The following is a 26,671-nucleotide window of genomic DNA, read 5'->3' as shown; positions in this document are numbered from 1 at the left end:
ATGCGGGCACGAAAGTGCGACGTTTTGTTGCGTTTTGTCGCGTATCGTTAATTCGCGCGCTTCGCGACTTCCCTTTCTCCAGCTCTGTGTCGCTCTTGAACACATACACGCTTAGAATCGCCACCCGATATTGCTACATTCGAGTAACTTTCAACAGCAGCGGCAGAATTTAGAATGTTGTTTAACGGAGTCGCGTTTCTCTCTTTCTCTCTCTCTCTCTCTTGCTCGCCTTTCGATAGAATATACAATCTTAATGTTATTCGATATTGCAAGCGATATCGAGCTTGCCGCACATTCGGACGATCCGCCGAGAACATTCGACAAATTTTAAATATAAATTAATTTTATTTCCTTCTTGTTTCTTTTCTTTTTCAAGCGCTCAATATAATTGATTATGCGACCAATGTATAAGGAAGTCATTAAGACCCGCTGTAACAAGTTTCAACGACCTCTTTATACATCGATAATTACTCCATTACCGGAGGGCAGTCAATTATCTTAATAATTTAATCTACGGATAGCGAGAAAGGGAATACGCACAAGCGGCGTTAGAAAGAAAACGAAACGGAACGACATTCGAAAGAATCGTTGATCAATAAAGCGAATTAATCTCTACTAATACGCGAATACTCTACTAATTCAGCAACGTGCCGTTATCTTTCGTGGCTTTCGTTATAAAATTGCAAATCCAGCCCCGATCGAACGTGCGATTGCGTCGCGTCACACGTTGCGCTCTCGCAAGAGAGCGGGCACTCTTCAACGACAGGTGGTGACCACTCGACAACGTTTCACACTCACTCTTCGATCTTATCGCAATTCTGTCGCAGTTTCGCAAGAAAAGTTTATTAGCGGAGATCGCCGTCGCTCTTAACGCAACAACGAGAAAGGAAATAAATGTTGCGTATCGCGCGCGCCGCAGCGGTACTCAATCGATCATTCATTCGTTTGGCGAATGGATTCCGAGATGTGTTGCGTGTGGAATATAAAAATACATTTTACAAGGAAATATTTGTCTTATGACGAAAGTCACGACTTCGAGAGACAGAGAACAAGCACGCGCGCGCACACATACCAAGAAAAACAGTCTCGTTGCTGCACCTGATTAGTTTGAAGTTTCATTTTTCAATCTTTCTTCGGCTTGCTATTTCAGCGATTTAAGCCGCCGTCCCACTATTTGCAAGACTTATAATTAAGCGTAAAACTGTCTACTGGTTTCCAAGCCGCAATTTCTTCCGTTTGCTCGTTTTTGCGGCTTATGCTCAAACAGTTGGATATCACCAGGTTAAACGCACCGAACGAAACAGCGTGCTTATTTCTAAATGCATGTCGAGATACGTCTAAGCCCGTCGCTAAATCACACACCACCGGTTTCCCTAAATGTCACCGAGTCAAAGTGCCCCCCCCGCTCCCCCTCGCGATCGGATATGAGTGACGTTTCATGAGCACAAGTGTGTCCGTTCCGCTTAAGAGCTGAAACGGCACGCTTCAGGTCGAACCGGCGGAAAAACGGAAACTCTCCGCGAGTCTCCAGCTAATTATTAGCCGGGCGACGGGATGTTCGCAATCGCATGAGGCGAAGTTCGCGCACATACAGTCGCACTCGTCGGAGTAAATATGATGCGCAGTTTTCAGCGCGAATTCCAAGATCAACAATTATAGTCGCGTCGCTGGATCGCTTTCGTCATAGATGATGCATGAGCGCCGAATATGAACAAAGTTCACGATAACAAGCTTGCGAACACCTCGTATATAATCATATATCGCATACGAACGCAAACATACATCAAGCGCATAATTTCGTTTAATATAAGAGTGTCGTGCACGAAGCGTAAGTGACAAACATAATTCGAGAGGACGTAAACACAATCTCAACATATATGTAGTTATAAGTTCACTTTGCGCGAGTGATTTGTGCAGTTTCTGACAATACGAAATTGACTCGAGCGAACTGTCGCTAGCTCGAGAAGAACTACCACACGGCAGAGTTGGAAATATTCAAACGGGTAACGCAAGGGCGGAAGAACGAACCTGTAAACAATTGTAATATTTTGTACGTCACGAGATAATAGTGTATAACGTTACGTTTGGCAGCTTTCTTTCCGAAGAAAATTCGGACATTCGTCTAATGTACATATATTGATCTTAGATCTCTAGTCGATCACCATATAAACGCAATCGTATGCATAGGCGTAGTAATATACTCATTGTCCATTCGACGAGCAAGGAACATTGATATAAAGAAAAATAAAGAGAACAAACGAAATCAGTCGTCGTTAGTCAGATTGTAAAGCTCTCTTGCCCTTCATTTCTTTGTCTTTCTTTCTCCATCTATCTATCTGTTGTATTAAATGTCAGTCACAGGATACACTCAGGCGCATCTATGTTACTCGTAATACTATTTTCAGCACCCCTGCAATAGAGAGAACAGTTTGTTAATAAATATATCCCCAATTTTATAGATTTACTCTTAATCAGTCAATATTAATCTTCCAAGATACAAACGTATTGCCATATATTATTATATTGCATACATGAAACTATATATAAAAAAAGGCTTGTGCACAAGTCCTGCAATAATACCTGAAGTTACCAAACAATAGAGGAAGTTCCTGATATATTCTCTCTTTTGAAAATTTCTCGCGACACAAATACGCGCTGAAAGTTTGTTGAATACATTGACAAGAAACTTTCAGGGTCACTTCTCAAGTACTACACCAGAAATTTCGGTACCTCTACGGTTTCAAACCTTGAACATACCTTAGCACCGATGTTGGTGTCATATCCGCCTTTCCTCTGCATTTGTGCTTGTAAATTGGCCAACTGTGCGATGGACATGTCCACATCGCCGCTGCTTATGTGTGCGGTATGTCTGAAGTTCGTAGGCACGCCGATCATGCTTCTGTCTATCCTGAGCTTTTGATGCTGCTGCGACCGACCGTTCCGTGTTCTCGCCGGTCGCTGAGTCATACAGCACGTGAAACACTGCACCCAAAGTTCGCTGCTACCGGCCATCTTGCGATATCCTGGAGCTCCTTGAGAACGAATTGTTGTTAAATTGTAGAAGGTAGATAACCTCAAAGAAGAAGCTCGTTCTTGTTTAATCCGGCGACTCAGAGTTGGCAGGACGATAATCTCGTTCTCCGTTCTCAGTTTTCCTCTGCGCGAGAGACGCAAAACGTAGGTGATGGATGACGAACGAACGGTATTGATACAGTATAGCACCAGCGTTTAGACAAACACGCGCAACAATGTATAGGTTAGGAGCACGTCTGCTGAACGTTACGGGGCTGGATATCGTCACGAATCTTTTAACCTTTGTCTTAATTCTTTGGCGCGTTCTTAACGGCCAAGCCGAGCGAAATAAATATTTCCGTGGTACACACGACCTGTAGTCGCGAAGGACATTGTCCCTTACGAACGCAAACACAAGCAATATGAGGACGGACTCGTTTCGGCGACGCGACGAACAAAGGCGATGCGTGAGTGAGAGCGCTGTCATACCTAATGCCTGTTTTACACGCTGCGATATGCACGCCTGGACGTCAACCAATGACGCGTTCTTTGATACATTTATATTTTTACTGCGTAATAGTTAACATTCATCTCTTGCATTTGTAAAAACAAAAGAAATAATATTTTTGTGATGTTGAGACATAACTGAGAGAGGTCGACACAGCATGTTATTTTGCACAAATGCATTAATACGTATATAAATGGTATGCATGAATTTATCGCTCTGATAACGCAGTTGTCGTATTTCTAATTTTTAGCAATAAATGTACATGTAACAATAAATGTACTGTTCTGTAGAATCACGATCGATGAGCATTGCGCGGTACTTAATAAGGTAATGACAAAAAAGATATATCGTTCGTTGCCGTACCGAGACAACAATGAAAAATATCATAGCAGAAAGTGATGAAGAGAGGGCGAGAGAGAAGAGAAGATAGTACCAGCTAATACATTTTATTTAAATAAATTATGTACAAGTGTGCTCTTCTCTAAAACGAAATATTCCATCTCTATCCACGTTTCTCTCTATCGCTTAAATCATAAATTAAAATATTAATTTCTTTTACAGTAAATTGACTGCAAAGGCCTTCGCTCTTGTGTGTGTATCTTCGATATTTTCCCTCCCCCTAACATCCCCTTTCCGCCCTGCGGACTCTCTTTAACTTTGCTCTCAAAACGAGTCCTTTCTCTTCTCTTCGTCGCTTCGCTTTACGTGGGACGTTCGCCTTTTCCTAAATTCACGCAGACGTTGTTAGAATTATCACAGTCTGTCTATTTACAGCGTTAAATACTTTAACGTGATGGTCTTAATCTACAATTAATTCTCTCTCCCTCTCTTTATTCCTTTTTTTTTCCCCTTAATTTCAATCGAATATTTCGTGTCGTGTTTGCGTTTAACGCTAAACTCCAGGAAAACGCTATTTCATAGCGCTAACACGAGGCACCAGATATAAACACGTACCTTCGTAAAATATTTCAACTACATGGATTTCTTTCAGGGAGATGCTTCCCACAAGCTTTTTCCGCACAGGAAGTAAACTTACTTATCGTACATACTGAGTAATCGGACAACTTAATAATGGCGATACACACCGTAAGAGTCTCGACACGGTGTATTTACATTTAACGTACTTATACAAAAAGTCACATATTAAAAATGTCTGCCGGTTAACGCTATGTGTTCTTATATACACGGACATTTAAACGAGAATACAGAGACTCTCTTGTGGCGTTCTTGACATCGCACGATCGTTGTTTTTATTCGAATTCGACTTCGGGATACGATCAACTTGATGTTTTAATTTGTAGGACTTGATGCATTCGCACTGACGACACACACGTATCAATGACGTTACGATATATCGCACAATACCTCGAAGAATTTAGCGGATCGCATCGCATTAGACGCACATGGTGGGCACTGACGTGAATCAAAGGTCATTGTTTAGAATTCGTTTTAGAAGTCGCAAAATGCAATATCAACAATCCGTTAGATACGAAAGAGGAATTTCTGATGAATCGTAAATGAGAACGCGTAAACATAGACAACGAAAGCGAGGAAACCCAACGTGTTTCCGGATATAACCAGTATACACCAAAGATTTTGGACCCTTCTAAATGGCGTAATGTTATTATTGGTCACGTTATAGATATTGAAATTGTTTTCTATCTCTTGCTGGTCCCATCTTCGCTTTAACTCGATTGATTGTGCGTCGAGGTGTTATTATCGTCTATTATCTATGTGTTTCGAGTCGGGAATATCCAGCCGGATTTCCGCTTGCGATAATTTTCATCAAGTGTCCTGCGTTGATTCGTATGAACGATGAAGTTTAAATTGTGTGACCTCCTCAGTGCGCACTTGTGCATCCGACCGAATTCGATGTTCAATTTTGGGGGAACCTCGATAGTTCTCCGCCGGATAGGCCACCCGATTGTCCAACGAGTATGACGATCGAATCGAATCGTGCGATGTCTGCCTTACGAATAGAGCGAGGAAGCGTATGAAGTTTCAAGGTCAATCTTCTTAATCGAGTGGTACGAAATCTATTCAGGTGAGCCAATTGCTGATGACGTGAACGATACAGCGGAGAGAATTTATGTTCGTACCGGGTGTCCCGGAATCAACAAATATCTTCACGTAGTATCCAACGTCGGAATTGAGATAAGGAGGAAGAACTTACTTTTTAATATTCTTCAAGTTTACATTCTAAAGAAAACTTATTTATAAATAAGTAACTTTTAGTTGATCACACACATGAAAGTTATAATATATATAAAACTAGAAGATATAAAATATATTAATATATAAAAAATTATATAAAATATATATTTTATATATTTTATATAATTATATATTTTATATAATTTTTATATAGTTAAGTTATATTTGTTACGTAATTTTATATAATTAGATTTTATTGAACTTTTGATGCCGGATAAGACTAGAAAAAAGAATTAGTATTAATATCTTCTTCAAGAATTCTAGTCGAATTCGTCATTGCCGAAGAAGTGTTAGATTCCTAAAGAAGTTAGTTAATTCTTGATTCCGAGACATCTCGTATGTGAGCAAACATTTCACGTACGTTACAGCTCGGCAGCAAACCAAGCATTTCAGAACGGGTTTTGATATCCGCCTGAGAAGATTCATCGCGAAACCTCACAGACTTCCGTAGTTCACTCGTAAACGATAAATCGGGATATAGTCTGCCTCAAAATGGTCAAACTACTGTTCGCATGCTCCACGAATTTATTACTAAGTCAAGAGCGATAGTGAGCTAATCGTTGAAATATCAGCATAATATTCTTGTTTTGAAATGCAAGTACTCGACATGGGGAAAAAGATTCGTTAATTCGTTCGATATCGACCGTTTCTTTTCCACGAAATGACTCAAGTTATCAAGCTATCAAGCTTTGAGAACTCAACGATACAAATTACAAAACTCAACGATACAAAAATTACAAAAATTTGTAAACCTTTCAAAAGCGACATATTGCCACATTAACTACTTTAGTTCATTGACGTTTCAGTGATTTGAAAAACGAAATTTATGAACGGAAGTTACCGATTTTGAGATGCTTTCAAATTTTAGGAATTTTGTTGAAAACTGAATAAATAGATGTCAGTTCTTTTTTCTTCAATTGTAAACATTGATTTTCATACATCCAGGTTTAAAGTTTAAGGACGTTAATACTTGAAAGACAATACAATAGCTTTCATATGCTTGGTACTATGCCGTAACGACTATCTTTTATATTCACGTTCGATTTAAATAAAAATATCTATGGAGATTGCCTACCAAACGAAATGGCGTGCCTCGACCGTAACGAATCTAACGGTGGATTTCCAGTAGGAGCGTTCGTTCTCTAGGGATAAAAATGTTGCTAACACTGGAGCGCCTAGAAAACAAATTCTGAATCCTTAGTATACAAGGAGACGTCATCCTCGAGTGACAACCCGGCCGCTGTTGGACCTTAAACCAACCATGATGACGCGGTTTAACAGCGATTATCGCAAAGTTCACTGCTACAATCGCGATTATCGATTGCGCGGAAAGAAACACTGAAGCGTGACACCGTCGGGAGAAATCTCTCGATTAAAAAATATATATTCATTTATAACAAACATGCCCTCTCGCGATTCTCTCTCTCTCTAAGATCGATCCTGTCTCTTCGAATTCATTCAATTACTGCCGATTACAACAAACGGCTGGATTATCCTCGCTCGAGGGCAGCGTTTTCCAACGGAACGACGTAAGATCAGCTGCTGGGAAAACGCTGTGACAGTGCCGCAAATGTGTAGCGTGTCCTCCCTATCGGGCGAAACCGAGGAAATCGGTGAGCCTGTCGTTCCAATCGTGCAGCCAATGAGTCGGTCCGTGGCTTTGCTGACGCTGCTTGCACGGATTGATCTCCTTCTCTGGCGGCATGTACTCTTCGCTGCGTATGCAGAAGTAGCTTTTGATGGGACTGCGGCACATAGGGCAGCGGTCAAGCTTGCCGAAGCATGAGGCGCAAATACAGGTATGCCGGCATGGTAGGAGAGCACGCGACAAAGGGAAGTATTGGCACACTACACAGAGCTGTTCGCCCGCGCTGTTCCACAGAGAACCGCTATCCTGATCGCCGCCTTGACCGGATGCCACCAGGGCGCCACGACCGCCACTACCGCTGCCGTTGTTGTTATTGTTGTTGCACGGCTCGGCGAGCGCTAATGCTGGCGTCGGTCCCAGACCCGATGACACATCGCTTTCATCGTAATTGCTGGAGTTGCCTGTCGCCAGGTAGAGTTGCTGTGAACAAGAATCGCAAAAGGTGCGAACTCGCACGAGTTGTCGATGTTGATACGTTCACACGTCATATGCCGCTGATCGCTCGAAGGGACATGAGATCTCGTTGTAATTAATCACGTTTTACGCGCGAATTAATTAATGAAGTCAGTATGATCTGTACCGATCAAAGATAATCATTAAGCGACATTTAATATATTAACGCTCGACATTTCAAATGAATGTTCCACGTGAGAAACTTTGTCGGTACTCGATCATGATGTGTCATCTAACTATTATCTGTCGCGAATAACCCGAGATTTATATGTATTAACCGCTTCCTGCGCTAAATGTTTACAAGAATTGACATCGGGAAAGTCGATGTATGAGGAAATTATTTCCTTCTTTATAATTCTCGTTTCACCAGTACACCAGAGTGACAGATATCAAACTTTAAATGTCTCACAAACGAGATGTGTTTGTTTGTTATTTTGCGACCAGACGGGTCAAGGTGAAGTAGCTGAATATAGACGCGCTAAATATAGACATAGATGATTAACGACGTCACTCTAACTCTCAAATCTCACCTTTAAGCAGGACAACTGACCGTTCGCCTGTTTCAAGTACTGCGCCAAGATCGAAGTCGGCAATGTGCATACGCTGTCCTTGATGTGAACAACATTCACCAACGCCACCTTTAACATCGCATTAGATCTTAAAGATCCATATTAATTCGCTCCGCGTTTAAGACGCGTAGATAACAAACGATAAAATCCAACTACGACGACGATAACGACAGTTAACGAGTAATGAAAATCTTGCTCACGGTTTCATCCGGATGAGGATCTCTGTTGTCTCTTCGTGTGAGAAAGATCACCAAAGGGTAACAGAGCCGCGGAGGAGTGCCAAGCTCCAATTCTGGTGCTGGAAGCGACAATCTCAGCGTTTCCTCCCCGTGGGGCTGTCTACTGCAGTCTCGGTCAAGGAACGGTGTAATCAACACAGACAACATTTTTTTACCATCATAGTCGTGAGTGAGATGAAATGAAGAGCAAAATGAAGCTCGTAATGACTTGCGAAGACTTCGATCCACTTCCATCCGATCAGTTACATCCCCGCTGTGATTTCTTTCTAACATCACGTGCCCCACACGTCGTTCTCCTCCTCCTTCTTCCGCTCTTGCCGTTCGCGCCTCAACGACGCGTGTAGTCCATAGCTGAAGCACGCCACGCTCCATCTCCCGGGCTACTTGAAATTTCTTCCATGTGTGCATCTACGTGGCTTCGTGTTGCTAAGGCGCGAGCGACAAGGAGGATGACGAAGGTGGGTGACGTTCGAAAATCGCCTTGAAAGAGCAACTGATTTTGAACACCAAGACCAATACTGAATGCACCATTACGATTATTCCGATCTATTAGTCATTCTTTTTAACTTGACGTTACATCCTGGGAATATATATAACGTTATTGTGCGCTGTACAAGGTGTCGACAAGAAGAAATCCCAGCGGGACATTTCAAAAACGTAAGACGGCGATGTCGACGCGAAAATGTTGAAGGTGCGACGGTTCCCGAATTAACGACGATTTAAAATTCACGAAGCCCGCGAAGCTGACATTCAATGCGTTCGTGCGTAACGAATCTCAGAATGCTCGTGACTTGGTGCTCGTACGACGTTACAGATGTCAGTTCTGGAAATAAATGTTATTATCATGTTTGTTTGCCTTGTGCAAAGAGAGAGAAGTGGTCTATCCACCCATAAAGACAATAGATAGTGCTATTAAGACAGTCCAATGCTCACGTCTAAGTGAACAACAAGGAAATTCTTCTGACAAATTGTATCGAAGAAACTCTTTTACGTTGCAAAACTGATCGAGGAGAAACCAGCATATCAAAGATTAAATTGATGCAGAGGCCTTGAAGGATACGTTTGCAGCGGTGTGAGATGTTGCGCATAACCCTGCAGAAGGGTCCCGTTCAAGGACGCGTCGCGCAGCGTGCTCCAAGGTTTCCAAAGCGCCAGGTGCAGCTCCCTGATGCTAACACCCCAGATCGCCTGCAGCGAATACTCCACTTGGCTGGACACTTCGCACTCCACCTCTAGAACAGACGTTTCCCATTTTTTTTCTTTTTTTTTTCTTTCAACTGTATCGATCAAAAATCACTCGGCGATTATCGTTCGAGAATGAAACAATTTTATTTGCTAAGATATAAAACGACTGTTTTCGACTACCTACTTGTTACTGCTTGAGGTAGTGACAAGTCTCGTATCAAATTTTTAGTAACGAGTCGGGATCTATTCGGACAACAGTAGGATAATAGCAGAGTGTGATTAAATCAAGAAATTGAGAAACTTTGTCATTTAAAAATAACATTTCTTATGTCCCGAAAACGACGCATTACTTATTTCTTCAAAACAGAGAAAGAGAGTGAGAGAGATGCTTAATTTACATTTGCTAATTAGCAATTTGGAAATTGCTTAATTTACATTTAAAAATATCACAGGACCAACTAAACATCACAGTTAAATAAAATTTACCGGTGATATTAATGCGTGAGCAAGAAAAAAGGACAGAGCACGCGTGTTTGTATGCTTCAAAATTTTCCGATTTTTAAACGTATTATTTAATTTTCTTAAGACAATGCATTTAAATCTTGGTTATAAAGCATGCCGTGTGTTAATGATTGTTACGTGCGATTAAATCAATTTTTGCTTATTGATAACTCATTAATTCGACATCAAACATGTTGAGAACAACATGCAAAACTCGTACCTTCGGTAGAAAAGACCAGAGGAAATCGCGATCTATTTTGCACATTCCGGCTTGACATAACCAGTTGACTTAATTAAGTATCTCTCTTACAGGATATGCGTAATGCGATTCATGATAATCAATTCTTTTTTTGAAGAGAAAAACAAAAAAAATTGAAATCGCCAACTGGTCATTTAAATGTCAAGACCAACGACTGCGTAAGCTGTAATCCTATATATCGTGTACGATTTTTACTTTATTTGAAAAAAATTATATATATCGTGAATATTTAAGCTATATTTTATTAAATTAAAGGCGCACGTCGTTTTTTCATATTCTTCATCACACATACCGAGTGTCGACGTAACGACCTTACAGGTTTAATTCGCTGTAAGAATAATGCATGTGATATCTGATAAAAATAATTTATTTTTTTAAAGAACGTGAGAACATGTAAGCGTTGTCTCCGAGGCGAACATATTCCTCATTCGATACCGGCACGTCAGACATCGGAACATATGCTGTTAATGCACCATACCGGTATGGTGCAATCGCAACACGCAGTCATACAATGTTGGCGCGGAAATTCATAAAACCTGCGCTATTGCTTGCGAATTCTTGTCGGCACCTTTTCTCTTTTTTCCTTCCTTTTTTTCTGTGCGCTCGCGAGACCTGCTCACCGCAATTTAATTACGCAAACATGACGCATTTTGCAACGCTTATAATATTATCCTGCACGGCTGATTTTTTCGCCTCAAGTGAACGCATTGTAAACGCAAGAATAACCCTAAGACTTCCTCTTTTTATTTCATTTTGTCTTTAACTCACACACTACTCCATACAATACGACTGTACGCTTTTTAACAACAATGAACGCCTTTACGCCAACATCCTAAACGACCTTGCTATGAATAACTTTGAATGCCCTTAAAACTGAGCAACCTTGCTACGATCGATGCAGTCGAAGAACCCTGTTGTGACCAACCTTGAACATCCTTAAAGCTGAACCTTGTGCGATCCATATATGGGACAATTAAAGGGGGACTCAAAGGTTACCTGTATGAACATTCTGAGAGTCGGAACATCTCTCCCTCCCTCTTTCTCCTTTGACTCATCGCGAATATTGCCGGACGAGAGCTCACAGTGAAATAACGCTCTTACGGCGCTGTTATTTCACGACTAAAAATTATTGCGTAAGAAACGCACTTTCGACTTTTTTCTCCGTCTCTTTCTAGTCTCGCAGTTTTGTTCCGAGAGATGCTCACTACCACTACATCTTATGAGATTCAAGGGGGTTACCAGGTCGCGTGACACTTCGCAAGCGCTCTCCACTAATCTCGTAGACCAACAGAACGAAAGAAAAAGGAGAGGAGAGGGAGAGGAAGGAGGAGGGAGGGAGAATATCTACCTGGTAATAGGAAACAAATCGACATTCGCTGAACGAAATTATTTCTAGATTCGATCAAGATAAAGTGAATGGAAGTCTAGGTTGCAATAGCTCATAGTACAAAACCAAGTCGAATTGCGAATTGAGTTGAACTCAGTAGAGTCGAATCGTGAGCTGGCCGACCCGTCGTTAGTAGCTTTCACTTTCGTTCGCCTGGAGAAGTCCCGCGAGATTTCGAATCTATGTAAGTGTGTTTATGTACCTGTGTGTTTGTGTGTGCACAGCTGGCGACAAATTTTCGCAAATCTAGTCGCGAGTCCGTTCCCTCACATTTTCGTTCAACCGAGAGCTCGCGAGAGAGACAACGAACCTACACGAGTTAGATTCGAAAAACAGAATTCATGATTCCCAACTTGATCGTAAAACCGGCTGGCTCGCACTTTGTTCAGACTATCATTCTTGTTCCTCTTTTGATTCTTTCTTCTTTCCATTCTTTCGGCAATGTTTATGTTCGCCAAGGATACCGGGCGATCTGCGTCTCGGCGGAGTTTGTCTCGAAAAAAATAAGATACCAGTCACCTATAAGATGTCATAAAGAATGATGAGATCCCGTCAAACAACGAATTTATCACATTTTTTCGCTTTTTAATCTCGAAACTGTTCTGGCTGCTTTTTCAATACTGCGAAGGAGATATTTGCAATAAAACTGTAAAATTTCGCGGAGAAGAACGAGCTCTTGTGTGTGTGTGTGTGTGTGTGTGTTAAAATTTGTATTAATAATTACTAAATTAACTACTAATTAACATGTATTGTCAAAGTGGAAATGTCGATCAGGAAAAAATTCAAATGCGGCCGTTTCTGTACGCAAAAGGAAGGAAAAGGATAATGAGAAAAAAAGAAACGTTTCTCGTCCGTCTACGTGATCAGACGACTACACAAAGCCGGTTGCAGGTACCAATCAAGGTCATTACGACGATGATCGGTAGCAAACATGGCCATTTACACCAGTCCACAGATCCCGACCACATGCGACCTCTTTACGTTCGATATTGAATAAACTTACGGATAGAGAAGTGAGAGATAATATTCATAGCCTAATTCGACAAAAAGAGAAAGAGACAAAGATAAATCATAAAAAAATGTCTCGAACATTATCTGTAATCAAATACAATCGCTCCCGTGCAAATAAAGCCGTGCTTCTTCGACCTCGAATGATTCCTTTTATCCCGAAGATGCAAACTATTTTCTCGACAGCAGCTGATCAAATGCAAAAGGAATATTTTCGCATGAATAAAGGCCAATCAATACATTGCGAGTTGACCTGCCGAACCGACGGTTGACCCGAAACGAGCGCGACGAGCGGACTGGTTTGATTCTAACGACTCGCCGGAGCGCGAGCTGACGCAACCGCGGTTATGTAATTGAGGGGCTTCGACAATCGCTGTTAACCTGCGTCAGTCCTGACGTTGATGCGACGCGAGTTCGCTCGGATCTCTGCAGCCCAAAAGCGTAGCTTCTTCTGCTCCCTTCAAGGATGTAATGATATCGTTCGAAGGAAGCCGCATTTGAACGAACATGGCGATATATATATATATATAAATGTACCTCCGTTCTCTTTTCGAATTACAAAATCCTAAACTCGCGGATTCCAATTTCGGCGGTTGCGAGATATGAGAGAGGCCGGGCTCGGCACGAGGAAAGGACAAGCCCGGCCGCGTTCTCGATCCGCCGCTGGAACCGGCAGACCTAGCGCGACGGCGGGCTAGATTCGCGCGAGCCTGCGCCAATTGTGCGACTGGCCTTTCACCGCGAGAGTCTCTCGCAGTCGGCCGAACTGTGACGGACCGGTTATCCGCGAAAAAGGTCGAAAACATTCGCGAGAAAAGACACACGAACGTGCAATCGAGGAAAAATCGGAGATAAAAGGAATAAAGAAAGAAAGAAAAATGAAGAAGTTGGCTGTGAAAAAAAGCGGCTCGAGTGTTGCTCTTTCTTCCCATCCTTTTACGCGTCGCCTTGCACTTCTTTTATGAATCCGGGTTCGCGACATAATGAGGGAAACAGAGAGGGGCAGAGACAGACAGACGGACGGACAGACAGACAGACAGACAGACAGACAGACAGACAGACAGACAGACAGACAGACAGAGAGAGAGAGAGAGAGAGAGAGAGAGAGAGAGAGAGAGAGAGAGAGAGAGAGATGCGTCCGTCACTGACACATATCTTTGTTATGCATGATCAATTGTAATTTATTTATTTATATGGGACGAACTCATTAACGTGCAATAAGGTAAGTGAAGAATAAAGTATACATAATACAGAAATCTGCAAACAATAGACGCACGAGCGCGGTCTCGTGGTAGGAACACGATAAAAACAATTATCCCCTATCAGGCAGAACGCGGGTGTCAAACGAGCGACGAGACAGAAAGAGAGAGAGAGAGAGAGAGAGAGAGAGAGAGAGAGAGAGAGAGAGAGGAGAGGCACGAGAGAGCGGGCGGTGCGACTGGATGACCATGGAACATGAAAGTGCGTCCCACATTCGTAATCCGCGATCTGCTCTTTCGGCGTGCAGCATTTTTCGAGAACTCGTTTCGCGAATGCGCGTAGGTTCGAGTGCAGATGTTAGAGAATCGGAGAATCCTTTGTCCCCCCTTGGGAAATCCTACGATTGCAAAGACGATGACGACAATGACGACAACGCCGACGGGTGCTGGTGATTGTTCGCTGATCCGATTATGAAACGCGATGCGAACGAGAACACTTAGTCGAGGCACTCGTTCTATATATATATTTCTCTCCTATTCTTGCACAATCCTGCTCCCAACAATACGGTATTACGGTCACGCGCGTTTCAACGCTGCATGCGCTCCGTTTCGCGTAACTTTATTTTGATTAACGGTCCTAACCGACCGACTACGCGGACCGATGGATAAAGGAAGAGGATTCCGTGTGAAGAAGCACGAACGAAAATCGCAATCTCTCTCTCTCTCTCTCTCTCTCTCTATGATCCACCTGAGTGCGGTTCGTTGATCAGCTCAAAGCGGCTCGCCGTGAACGTCGTCGAGACGGTGAACAACTTCCGATCGCGAGCTTCCGATAACGTAACCACCAAATGACAGGAAGAAAAACACAATGTATAAAACCCGCCGGATTCACGGTCGACTCCGTTGATAAACGCGCTCGCTTGGGTGGTTGTTGACTTTAAATAAGTAATACGGTTCTCCTCCTAACGCGTCTCTCTCCCCTTTCTCTCTCTCTCCTCCCCGGTCGTTCCTTTGATTCCTACTTGGTCCTTTTTCCAATTCCATGCTCTCCTTTTAAGTTACCGCATAGTACGTGCTTCTCTTTCTTCTTCTTCTTCTTCTTCTTCTTCATTTCGCTATCTCGCGCGAAGACTACGTTATCTTTATCTCGTCGTTAACTTCCTCGTTGTTTCGAAAGGACGTCATTCGGGAATGTAACGAAACATTTTCCTTTACTCTGTCATATTTCATTTTATTCCGCCGATCTTCGCGTTTCAACATAAGTGATCTACTTTATTCTACTATATTAATTAATCACTAATTATTGCTAAACTCGATGCAGATTCAGCTAGCTCAGTCAACACGTAATTAATTTCCGCACGTGAGAATATGCAAATCGCTGCACGGTCAGGCGAAAGCGCTCGGGAGCGGAGCGACCGGGCAAGGATCACACACTCACGGGGTGTCGACGCGACGCAACCGCGAATTTCGCGCATCTCTCGCGAGGTCGACATATTTCGCAAAGCCGGCCACCAGTCTTAATGTCAAGTTTAACGATGGGCGCGTACGTACGCGCGCGTCGCGGTTTCGCAAACGGAATGCCGTCCTGGCACCAGCAAAATCGCCGAATGATTGCAGCCGAACCGAGCCGAGCCGAGCGAGATCGCATCATCCACACGCTGCGGCGATCCTCGCTGCGATATATCGCGACTTCAGCGGCGGCACGTGCAAATTGCGAAAGACGGTTAATCGCGCGCGCGCACGAACGAGCGAGAGAAGATCTCGGATCCTGGGTTGCGCCACACACATTGCCGGTCGCTCGATTACGCAACTTGCGTAAGTTGGTGCGTAACCCAGCGCCGCCGCGCCGGGTTTCGCGCGCCGCTGCCACCCGGTCGAACACGCTTCTCGCTTCTCGCTCGCGCCCGCGCTACGCTCGAAACACACATCGTGTACCTACATAAACACGACAAACATGTTGAAATATTCGTCATTATTTTCTCTTTAACCCGGCCTGTCGTTCCACGTCCGAGAGTCGGTAAAACACTAACCCTGGGCACATATAAAAGAAAGGGGCTCATATGTACGCCGATTTCGTAGGCGTCTCTCATTGTTGACGATTGCGCGATGACGATAATGCGTGTTCTTACGATATGAAGATGAAAAAAACGTAATGTTACGGACATGCGTATACACCCAAAAAAATATAATCTCAGAACAAGCGGCATCACCTAAATTTTAGAGGATTTCATTCTTATGTATGGCTTCAAGTGAATTCCTCTGAGATTAAGAAAAAAATATCAATGCATTGCTCTCAAAATTAAAGGAATTATATGTTATATGTATATAATGCAAATCTTATCGATTTTAATATAAATTTCCTCTTATACATAGATTATTTAATCTTCTTTTCAGAGGATTATTATTTATTCTTACTATACTTTATTTTTACTGGTTATATTGGTTAATTTGAAAAAAAAAAATTATAATGTATAGCGAAAAATAATATATATATATATATATATATATATATATATATATATATATATAGATGTACTTCTGTCTCCAGTTCTACAATAAGTAGATACGAATGAAATAAGATCATCATAACAAGTAAATTTCCAATTAGTTTTGTTATGGATTTCATAGCTAACAAAGATGTTCATCATAACCAATTGTATGAAACATGGTTGAAAGAAAGAATATATTATTCAACTTCTTGCAATAGGTTATAAACTGTATTTGACCAAATATGGGGAAATTATTTTCGTTATATGTTACTGCACACACACACACACACACACACACACACACACACACACACACACACACACACACACGCGCGCGCGCGCGCGCGCGCGCGCACGCACACACACACACACACACACACACACACACCCTTTTTGGAAAAGCTTTTTAAATATTCTGACCTATGAACATATTGGTTATTTTCTCATTCATATCTGATAGATAGAGCATGACTCGACAAAATAAGCGGACATTTAAATCAACATATTCCTCTTCATATAAGAGGAAAATCGATATAAGAGGAAATCCTCTTGAGATAAGAGGAAAACGGTTAGAATATCTAATAAATTTTAAATAAATGGTTCACTTTAATCGCTTTATCGAAAGAGGAATCTTTTTCCTGTAAAAAGCTTCGCTCAGAATATGAGACTATCAGGGAAAAATCACTTTACAAACAGAATACTTTTCTTTGGGTGTATGGATTGCGAGTACGTACCAGTGTAAAATACAAACATAAAAGCTAACGTTGCACATCGAAATATAGTATCTTGTACACGCTCAGCCACGAGTAATAAAACAAGGTTCTGATTGGCAGTTTTTGTATTGCCTGCAAGATCGTCATTCTCTATTGTAAAAGGAGTGACAAGAGGAATCAAAGGTTCGAGTTTCGCTTCTGGTTTCAGAGAGTGTATATAACAGTATATTATTGTTGTAATAAATAACAGAATAATATCACGTTAAGTATCCATCTGTTTTTTCTCCATTCTTCCGGCCTCTTCTTTCTCTTCTTGTCTCTTAACGTAATCCTCGAAATTCCGCGTTACACATCGATACGCTCGACGACCCTCCTCTGACCCACTCTTACCTCCTTGAATTTGCAAATAAAATAGAGTTTCCTTTCGCTGTAACGTGGACCAAATTGTGCAACGACATTGTGGGCTTACATTGTACGAAAGGCAATAAAACTGTTCAATATCTTATCGTATTTTTGCTCCAAACGAATTTCTCCATTTCGAAGCAGTTGTATCGATAAATTATTATCGCAAGCTTATCACAAAAGCCTGCCCCTTCCTCTACCGGTTGACAATCATTACTTTTCACAAGTAAGGCAAAGCGAACAAAACATACGCTATCCGTTCATTTAAATTTCATTTCATTAATCAACACCGACAAGTTACCACGCTTGTAATTTGAATTTTAATTAAGCGTTAAATTTTATGTGCAGTCAACAATTTCGTATCAAAGAAGAAATTCTCACTGTATTGAGAAATACAATTGAAGGAAAAATTGCGTTGGCATTGTATCAAGTCTCCTCTCTGTCTCTTTCTCTTTCGATTATTTTCGCGTTCATTAACTCGACTTGGCGAATATGTGAAATTTAACTTTTAAATGCCCGGAAAAGATCTTCAAGCTCGACGTAATCCAAATTTTATACAGTGTTGCCGAATTGATACTTTCGTTCGTTATCCTGACTTGATTGTTCCAATGTAAAACGTAATTTGCCCTCGCGGTAATGCAAGTGTTTTGAATATCTTACTAAGCATGCTATATCGAGACGGAGTTTAATCGGTACGACGAAGCGCCTCAATGATAAACACGTCACGCGAATACCGTCGATCTGTACAATGATTAGTGGTTGACACCAGTCAAATGGTCCGCCGCGTCATTGACTCGGATTACGCAACACGTCACGACGCGGCGTCCTCAAAATACGAAACATCGGAGGGCCCGTACGCAGTTTACACGATCGTCACGAGAGCGGAATTCGAAATGATCGATTGCCCTTGATTCTCGCTCGATTCCGTGGAATCGCGCGGTATTAGCCAGGCGGGATATCATTCCCAAGACGCGATCATCGCAGGCTCGAAGACGAAGAAGACGAAGGCGCGTCGTCTTGGAATCATCGCGCAGACCATCAGCGACCCCTGAGCTAACAATGAAATCAGGGTCACGCAAGTCATTCCGCGGTCGATATATAGACGCCCTCGGGAGAAAATGGACATACTGCACCGAAGGAGAAGTAAATGGGAAACGAAAAGTATGATGACAACTACACGAATGCAATGCCGACTCGGCTGAGTGCATTGTCAAGTGGGAATTGTAGTCGACACGCGACGTTCGTACCTCACTGAAAGAAGCAATAAAAATACACGACGCGCGCGATATCGAGAGAGAGAGAGAGAGAGAGAGAGAGAGAGAGAGAGAGAGAGAGAGAGAGAGAGAGAGAGAAGACCCTATTGTACCGCGAAGACGAGTCATGATCAATAGTTGATAAAAGTCAAGCGAGTCCCGCGGTGACCCGACTGTACACGCGGTCAAGGTGGCGGTTTCGTAATTCAACTGGGTGCCTTCGCACCCAGCATGTCAATTACATGGCGACGCTCTCGTCTTTTTCTTGTTACGCGTCGAGATAACCCACTTTCCGAGCGAATAGTGAACGAACAGCCGCCACCGCGTTACCGGTCGGGTGGCAACACGGGCACGGGTTTCCTTTACCTCAGTTTCCTCATTTTTTTCCTTTCCTTCAGCTAATTAACTCTTAACCCTCAAGCGTGGCTGGCCGGCTGCTGAGACAACCTTTAACCAGGCTCTCAACCTTCACCCGGAGATTTCTCTTTGACGCGAGCGCGCAGAACTCGAATTTTCTAGGAACTTATCCGGCCGCGTGTATTTGTCGTTTCTTTCTTTCGGTAAACATTACCGTTACCGTCACCGCCGCCACCGCCGCGCGACGTCGATGATGAAACGCACAAAACGCGAGAGATATTGTAGTAAATGTTATCCAAGAGTATTACGTGTGAATTATATCAAAAGGAACCTCTCCGACCCAAGAAGAGGACCAAACAAAACGGTCGTTCCAATTCATATTTCATACTTGCGAAATTTAAATTCGCTCGTTTACGAACAGATTGACGAGGAAGAGGTCTACGAAATGTGATACACAAATAAATCCAAGACGAAGTTAAGGGGGAAATTACAGGCGGAGCAGACCGTTTTCAAGGCTATATTTACGAATTTTTTTAGTAGAAACAGTAGGATCAATGGACTTGAAATTTTCACGGTGTATTCATTAATGTTCAAAGTATAAAATAAATTTGTCACTATTTGTATATGGAAGGTGCACATAAAACTTTAAACGCGTTTATCTGGGAACGCCATTTTCTTAAACTGTCGACACGATTACGCAAAGGCTACTGAACCAAATAACTTGAAATTTTTACACAATATACAATAGATGTATAGAACATGTAGTTTTCGCCCCTATCTCGAACAGTTATATTTTATTTCGTTCATTTTTTTTTAAACATGATTACAAGTTAAAAAAAGTTTCATTTTCGATACTTTTTTTTGTACAGTCATTATTTTTCCATACTTGGCTTCACTGCCTTCATTTTGATACTTGTTACGTTTCTTTCTTTCGAGACTATAACGGCAACCGTATATTTTAAAAATCTTTCTCATTCTTTTGGTTTCAGAGTAATGAGAGGCCCGGAATTATGTCGACAGCAAACATAGAGCTCGCAAACGGATGACTGCATTTTCTATCTATAACTTGCTGCATTTTTTATCTATAATTACAAATTGGATCAGTTCTTGTGATTCAATAAAATTTATTTTATACTTTAAACACTGTGAAAATTTCAAGTCCATTGATTTTACTGTTTCTAAAAATTCGTAAAAATAATCTTGAAAAAACAGCCTTCCACTAATGTAATTCCCCCCTTAATTTTGATAAAAATCACAAATTGTTGTCTTCAACCAGAACGCGAGTTCGATTCGTTCACTGTTCATTCACGTTGATTTAATCAACATTTTCCTGCGTGCGAAGAGAGTAGTTTCTAGTCCCAACATAACGCTGTTTTTTTCCAACAGTTCCGAGATATTTTACGCCTCCTTGCTTGAAGATATCCTCAGCGTCGAATTACCGCTACGATACGCACACGTGCAGTCATACCTCAGCGAGAAAGTCCGCCAGGATTTGCGTAGCGTTTTATGTGCGAAAACAGACGCGAACGATCGCGAGAATCCGTTATAGTGCACATTATCGCGCGACACCGCGCTGACTTGGCAGCTAACTCATGAGTCACGAGTTTCGCGTGACACGGCCTGCACAAGGCGAAATCTTAGAAGCTAAAGGTGGACAAAAGTGTCAAGACTCACCGGCGTACGTGCTCTTGAAGCTTTCGTGGAGCTTGAAGGTGAAGGGAATGTGCACCTTCATCATTTCCATCTGCGGTATTCGAGGTGTATGCGTTATCACTCCTCCGCTGCCGCCGAACATCAGGTCGTCGCCGTGGACGCGGAGCACCATCATGTTCCTGCGCAAATTCAAACGAGGCGTCGTCAAATTTTTGTTAAAGAAATTTTACGACGCGGAGGGTTGATCGAACACGAGAGAATCTACCGTTCTTTGTGAACGACTTCGTACGAAGAAAAAAACTTGTTTGAATTAAAATGATGACGAACCAACCAAATGCATATTGGTCAAAGGAAATAGAATTTCTGGTTTTTACGAAGCAAATTCGGTTCTCAAAGGAACCAGAAATCTTGTTAATACTAGAATGCTATTAAAATTCTAAAACTGTCGCGTTAAATTCTTTTTTTCTTGTATAAAGTTTTATGAGTGATTCCACAATTTTATGTACGATCTAACGTTTCGAGATCCGAATTGGAATTTCGTTGGGGGGGGGGGATTTCATAATATTGATGTCTAAAGACTGAGAAATGACACGCTCCGCGGTTTGCGGGGTAGAAATAATTACGACAGTTTCCACGCGGTGAATCGCTCCATTTCGCTCTTATTGAATTATCATTGAAGGATAAAAGGAAAAGAACGTTTTACATTCTGCGCACAAGCGAGGAGAAACATCGTTATCGTCTGATTTTACCTCGTACATTTACATTTGTTTTATAATTTGTCAGATACGGAAATTGCGACAGATATATTATCAGCGATAAACTTATCGATGGTCGACGAACTTATTGACGGTTTAATCTCGATGAAGAGTTCAAAAGTATTGGCGAAATATTTTTCTGTATAAATACCGTAGAAAACCGAGCTGTGGATGACTTATCGACGAAGAACGAGGGATAACTTCGTGAGCGCGAGATGTGAGCACGTTATTGCATTTCAATATCTAACCGCTATTTTTACACTTCGATACATCTAATGGTCATTTAAACGCGGGACAATAGAAGGGCATAATGATTATTCCTTTTCTACCTCGTGCTCGTGATGAATCACGCGCGTGAGGTCAACTTTTGAAATTCGATTAATAATTTCAAGCTCGACCGCGGGAATGAGAAACGGAATTTGCCGGAAACAATTGCAAACGCAAGAAATATATGCTATATAATTGCTAACGCGGCGCGTTCGATTCAACGCCTCGGCGACGCGACCGAGCTAATATTAAAACGATCGTTCACAGTTAGACGGCACAATTAACATGCGAGCGGCCTGCCGCCAGGCAGCCGAGCCGGGCTCTGTCAGTGACCTTGCGGCCTTGAGACGCGAGTACGTGCGTTTGTACAAAAAAGTAAATCGACGGAATCGGCGCGACCGGTAACGACAAGAAGCATTGTCCCTCCCATTCGTCCGCCGCTTGCCCGGCCCGACGGCGGCGATCGCGCGACATTTAAAATCTCCGACACGTTAATTGCTACGCGGCTAAAATCGGCTCTCGCGTAATCGGCAGGCCAGGCCGGCGTTTATTTCGTGCCGTCGCCGAAGCGACAATTTCTCGCTTGCATTACGTACTACGTTGCATCGGCGTACATCAATGAAAAGTATGACGAAAGAAATGACGCTCGACAAAGGAAGCGAGAGTGTTGAGCGAAAGAAGGGAAAAAAGACACGCCTAAGATTAAATCAGTCAGACAAGCGACGAGCGAGATTTAATCTCCGATTTGTTATTTAACAAAGAAATACGTGGCGCGCAAACGATAGAAAATACTCCTCGCGGAAGAAAAGAGTGTAAACAGAGATAATAAGTGGAATTCCACTTGGTATCAGTGACGTGCAGATCCGCGAAAGCCGGAGGTACGGAGCAAGGCGAGCGAGGTGGTGGTAGTAATGCTGGTGGTAGTTGGTGATGATGGTGATGACGACGACAACGACGACGAGCAGAAACAGAGCTCGCGATTCAGGAGTTTCACGATTTACAAATAGTGTGACGCTTTCGATTTAGTACCTACTTTCGAGAGACCGCGTTGTGTCGTCGAGAGACTACCCGACGCGAGTACACACGAAAGTGGCTGCGTCACTCGAGAAAATCGGAGAAACATTCATCGCTCGTTTTGCGAGTGCGGAACTCCATCGTCGTCGTCGTCGTGTCGTTTGACTTGAGGAAGAAGTCGCGTTGCCGAATCGCGCGTGTGCGCCGCGCGACTTGAGTCTCATGCGCAACGCGCAGGATGCGGCCCCACTGTGGTGCGATTCTGTAACTCGTTATTGGAGTTAACGACACTTTCGTTATCGTTGCACAGCTTTTCTACGGTATACAAGAGCTGCGCAACGATAACCAATGTGTCGTTAACTCCAATAACGAGTTAAAGAATCGCACCACAGCCGAGACGCGAGGGGGAAAATTTGCGATTTTCTTTTGATTTTTTCTTTGATTTTCTTGCGATTTTCTGTTTGAGATTCCCCTCGAGTTTCCGAATATCGACTCGAAAATCCTAGATAAATGGACAAACGACACAAGGAGAGGATTGCAATCAAGAGTTCCGTTTTGCGTGGATTTGTAACAATTCGACCGTTACCTCGACGCTTACGACAAATCGCCCATTAATAACTGTTCGATAAACCTCCGTCCACCATACGTGTGTTTCAAAGCCGGTACACGACGGGTTTCAATGCGAGTACCTGCGTGAAGTTAACGAGAGACACACCACCACTTCCGATCGCGTGAGATGATGAGATTTACGGCGGAAGAAGAAACGAGAGAAAAAGAGAAGCGATCGGTGTCACTCTGTGAACGAGCGACAAGTGATGACAATAACAAAAACAGCCACGATGACGTCTTCGTCATCTAATGCTGTATCTATTAAAATCCGCATAACACGCACGTCATCGTCGTCGTCGTCGTCGTCGTCGTCGTCGTCGTCGTCGTCGTCGCGAATGGCGCATCTGCGCGAAGAAAGATGAGCCGACGGCGCGGCCTGCTGCACGTACCTCATGATAAACAGGATGACCCCGCAGAAGCATATCAGCACGGCGAGCACTGAGAAGATATTGGACAGCTCCGCCACGGACACCAGCATCGCCGTCATCGTGTCCCGCGTGTCTCGCATAGATTCCCGCCGTCCTCACGGGTCCGCCCGTACCCGCACACATGCACGCACACACGCACGCACACACGCACGACGAGTGTATCGCGTTCTCCTGTTCCTCGCCTCCTCCTCTTCCTTCGCCACAACCGCTTTCTTTCTCTCCTTTCCGTAGCTCCGCTGTGAATCGTCGTCGAGTCGTCCGCCTTCCACTTCCTTCTCGTCGTCGTCGTCGTCCTCGTCTTCGCCGCCGCCGACGTTGTTATTGTTGTTGTTATCGTTGCCAGACGTAGGCCGATGACGTTACGCTAGGCTGACACACGACGACGTCGTCAGAGGTACGAGCGCGCGCGCCGTTGACACCTCATCGACGACGTCTGTACCGTCGTTATACAACTTACGCAACCCGCGCGGCAGACGACCGTCGGCAAAAAGAGGAGACGGCGACGCGAAATCGCACGCGCCTCGCACTCCTTGGCATAGCCGCCGGCGATCGGGACGCAACGCGGAGCTTAACCTGTACAAGAGAGGCTAGAGGAGAGAGAAAGAGAGAGAGAGAGAGAGGGGAGAAGAGATGTCGTAGAAACGCGAAACGAGAATGTATCGCACGACCAACCGATAGAAGTCGACTGACTGCTCCACCGGCGCGGCGTACGATACTTATACGTGTTATTTCGCGCCATCTACTCTCCCACCATCTCGCGGTTGCCGATGGCGCTACTACCGCTGCTGCTTCGAATCGAACATGTCGTCGCGAAGGATATTTTCGAAATACACTGCCGCATTTCCAAAGAGACACGGGGCGAGAGAGCAGGAAAGGCGTATTTTCGGACGCAAGGATTTGCGAGTTTCGGCGAGAAAATTGTGATGTGTGCAAATGAAGGCGCGAAAGAATGGGGTTGAGGAAGCAACATGGCGCTTTGAAAGACGAGAGAAAAAAATTTACTTACAATCACTCCGTGACGGGTGATACGTATTTATATGAGACGTGATCAAACGCGATTGATGTTGGAAGATCGAATAGACACTCGGTCTCGAGTAGTCCTTTTATTCGTTCTCGACGTACCGGAAAGACTGTTGAAAAGTTCGTCGCTCGAAAACACACGCGTTTCCTCGTGAATATAAGCGTCGCCAAGTTACCCTGCCAATTATTTCCGGAACATATAGCGCGCGACCAAACGAACTAGCGACATCTGGCCAAACAGTCGACCTTGTCGGACGGCTTGGATCAAGCTCTCGATGTGCGAATGATTAGATTCGTGCATCTCGCGTGTTTACTTTTCTCGTTGCTGCTTTGCGAGTTCCCGCTAACAATAGAAAGGACGAAAATGTCAAGGATGATCGCGCTAGATTTCGAAGTGTTCGGCATCGTACAAGGTAATCATCCTGCGCTCGATGTCGCGTGTCGCTTACCGTTGCTTACCTTTTCCAGTCGTTAATCACAGAACTCGTGGTGTTTCGCAGGTGTATTCTTCAGGAAGGTGAGCAATGACCGATACAAATCCGACAAGGGGTTTCCGACAATTAATTTTAATCATCGAGAATGAGATCGAAGTTAGTCGGCCGAAACGTCGTTCCGGGACCTTGAACTTCCATTTCGCGACATCTATCGGACGACCGGCATTACTGCTTATATTACGTACCGTGATACAAACGCGTCTCCTCTTTATCATCGGCATGTGATTACGGTTATATAACCTTTTTTAACCTGCGATCGATAATTGAATAGGTTATTAAAAACGAACCTTAAAAAGATAAATCGTTAAAAAGATTTACCTGGTTTCGTTCAAGGATACTTTCGATCTTCATGAACGTATCGTACAACATTGTCGTTCCCTTCACCCGTGATTTCGTTATGTCTGTAACAAGTGAGGATATTTCACGGATCGTTTGTGTGTCTGCGAATTTAGTATACCCAAAAGCGCGGCCTAGAGTTGGGTTTGACAGGATGGTGCATGAATACCGCAAACGGTACCGTTGTCGGCCACCTGCAAGGAGAGAAAAAACAAGTGGAGGAGATGTAAGGAAACCACGAGTGATTGTCATTAACATAAATTAAGAATGTTATTAGTCGCACCGATCGTCTCTATCATCGTTTCAGGAAACAATGGCTTCGTCACACCGGCAGTCCACAATCGCGAATCGACAAGGTGGAATTCCGCAACGAGAAGGAGATCTCCGAGCAGTCATTTTCGAAATTCGAGATACGGAAATAAAAACGAAATGAATCGGAGATGCAAGAGTCTGCTAATGAGTAGAAACAATTAAGTCATTCGTGTGACGCATATAAGCTATTAATTAATATTAATACTTATTTAAATAAATATAAAAATATATGGAATCTTTATAATAAAAACTGAGAAACTGAATTTTTTTTAAGGTAAAATTATATTAATAAAAATTTCTATATCCATCACGCACGAAGAAGAGAATCATCAGAAGATAGAAGGCCATTCTTTGATTAACTTTTTAAGCAAACTTTAAGATATATGA

The 26,671-nt window shown here is 43.1% G+C and overlaps 3 protein-coding genes across 5 annotated transcripts; 1 reads left to right on the top strand and 2 right to left on the bottom strand.

Annotated features, from left to right (window-relative positions):
• Positions 1-32: 32 nt before the first annotated feature.
• Spec2 (CDC42 small effector protein Spec2) lies at positions 33-3,608 on the bottom strand. Its single transcript, XM_011151348.3, has 2 exons — positions 2,758-3,608; positions 33-2,410 (listed from the first exon to the last, which is right to left on the bottom strand). Exons 1-2 carry the CDS (start codon positions 3,010-3,012, stop codon positions 2,402-2,404), a joined length of 264 nt encoding a protein of 87 aa, XP_011149650.1. The 5' UTR covers positions 3,013-3,608; the 3' UTR covers positions 33-2,401.
• A 2,293-nt stretch (positions 3,609-5,901) lies between these two features.
• On the bottom strand, positions 5,902-25,620 carry LOC105189322 (cell growth regulator with RING finger domain protein 1). Of its 3 annotated transcripts, none has more exons than XM_011151354.3 (7): positions 25,602-25,620; positions 24,084-24,491; positions 21,071-21,228; positions 9,704-9,875; positions 8,605-8,746; positions 8,366-8,473; positions 5,902-7,802 (listed from the first exon to the last, which is right to left on the bottom strand). In XM_011151354.3, exons 2-7 carry the CDS (start codon positions 24,200-24,202, stop codon positions 7,323-7,325), a joined length of 1,179 nt encoding a protein of 392 aa, XP_011149656.1. In that variant the 5' UTR covers positions 24,203-24,491; positions 25,602-25,620; the 3' UTR covers positions 5,902-7,322. The 3 variants fall into 3 exon arrangements, with proteins under 3 accessions (XP_011149656.1, XP_011149659.1, XP_011149661.1); XM_011151357.3 differs by lacking the exon at positions 25,602-25,620 and adding an exon at positions 24,580-25,106; XM_011151359.3 differs by lacking the exon at positions 25,602-25,620 and having other exon boundaries at positions 8,605-8,743; positions 24,084-25,108.
• On the top strand, positions 25,156-26,491 carry LOC105189321 (acylphosphatase-1). Its single transcript, XM_011151349.3, has 4 exons — positions 25,156-25,555; positions 25,643-25,659; positions 26,089-26,198; positions 26,280-26,491. Exons 1-4 carry the CDS (start codon positions 25,426-25,428, stop codon positions 26,392-26,394), a joined length of 372 nt encoding a protein of 123 aa, XP_011149651.1. The 5' UTR covers positions 25,156-25,425; the 3' UTR covers positions 26,395-26,491.
• Positions 26,492-26,671: the final 180 nt, after the last annotated feature.

Source organism: Harpegnathos saltator, unplaced genomic scaffold (genome assembly GCF_003227715.2).
Source record: "Harpegnathos saltator strain DR-91 unplaced genomic scaffold, Hsal_v8.6 scaffold403, whole genome shotgun sequence".
Taxonomy (NCBI): domain Eukaryota; kingdom Metazoa; phylum Arthropoda; class Insecta; order Hymenoptera; family Formicidae; genus Harpegnathos; species Harpegnathos saltator.
The sequence above is the reverse complement of the archived record's forward strand: the minus strand, read 5'-3'. Positions and strand labels throughout refer to the sequence as shown.

Bases quoted from the DNA above. Each gene is read 5' to 3' on its own strand.
- Spec2 (XM_011151348.3), bottom strand. From the start codon at position 3,012: ATGGCCGGTAGCAGCGAACTTTGGGTGCAGTGTTTCACGTGCTGTATG.
- LOC105189322 (XM_011151354.3), bottom strand. From the start codon at position 24,202: ATGCGAGACACGCGGGACACGATGACGGCGATGCTGGTGTCCGTGGCG. The intron at 9,876-21,070 runs GTGAGTCTTGAC...CGTCTGTTCTAG, and splicing joins CTTCAAGAGCACGTACGCCG to AGGTGGAGTGCGAAGTGTCC. The intron at 8,474-8,604 runs GTGAGCAAGATT...GCGATGTTAAAG, and splicing joins ATCCTCATCCGGATGAAACC to GTGGCGTTGGTGAATGTTGT.
- LOC105189321 (XM_011151349.3), top strand. From the start codon at position 25,426: ATGATTAGATTCGTGCATCTCGCGTGTTTACTTTTCTCGTTGCTGCTT. The intron at 26,199-26,279 runs GTAAGGAAACCA...TCATCGTTTCAG, and splicing joins AAAAAACAAGTGGAGGAGAT to GAAACAATGGCTTCGTCACA.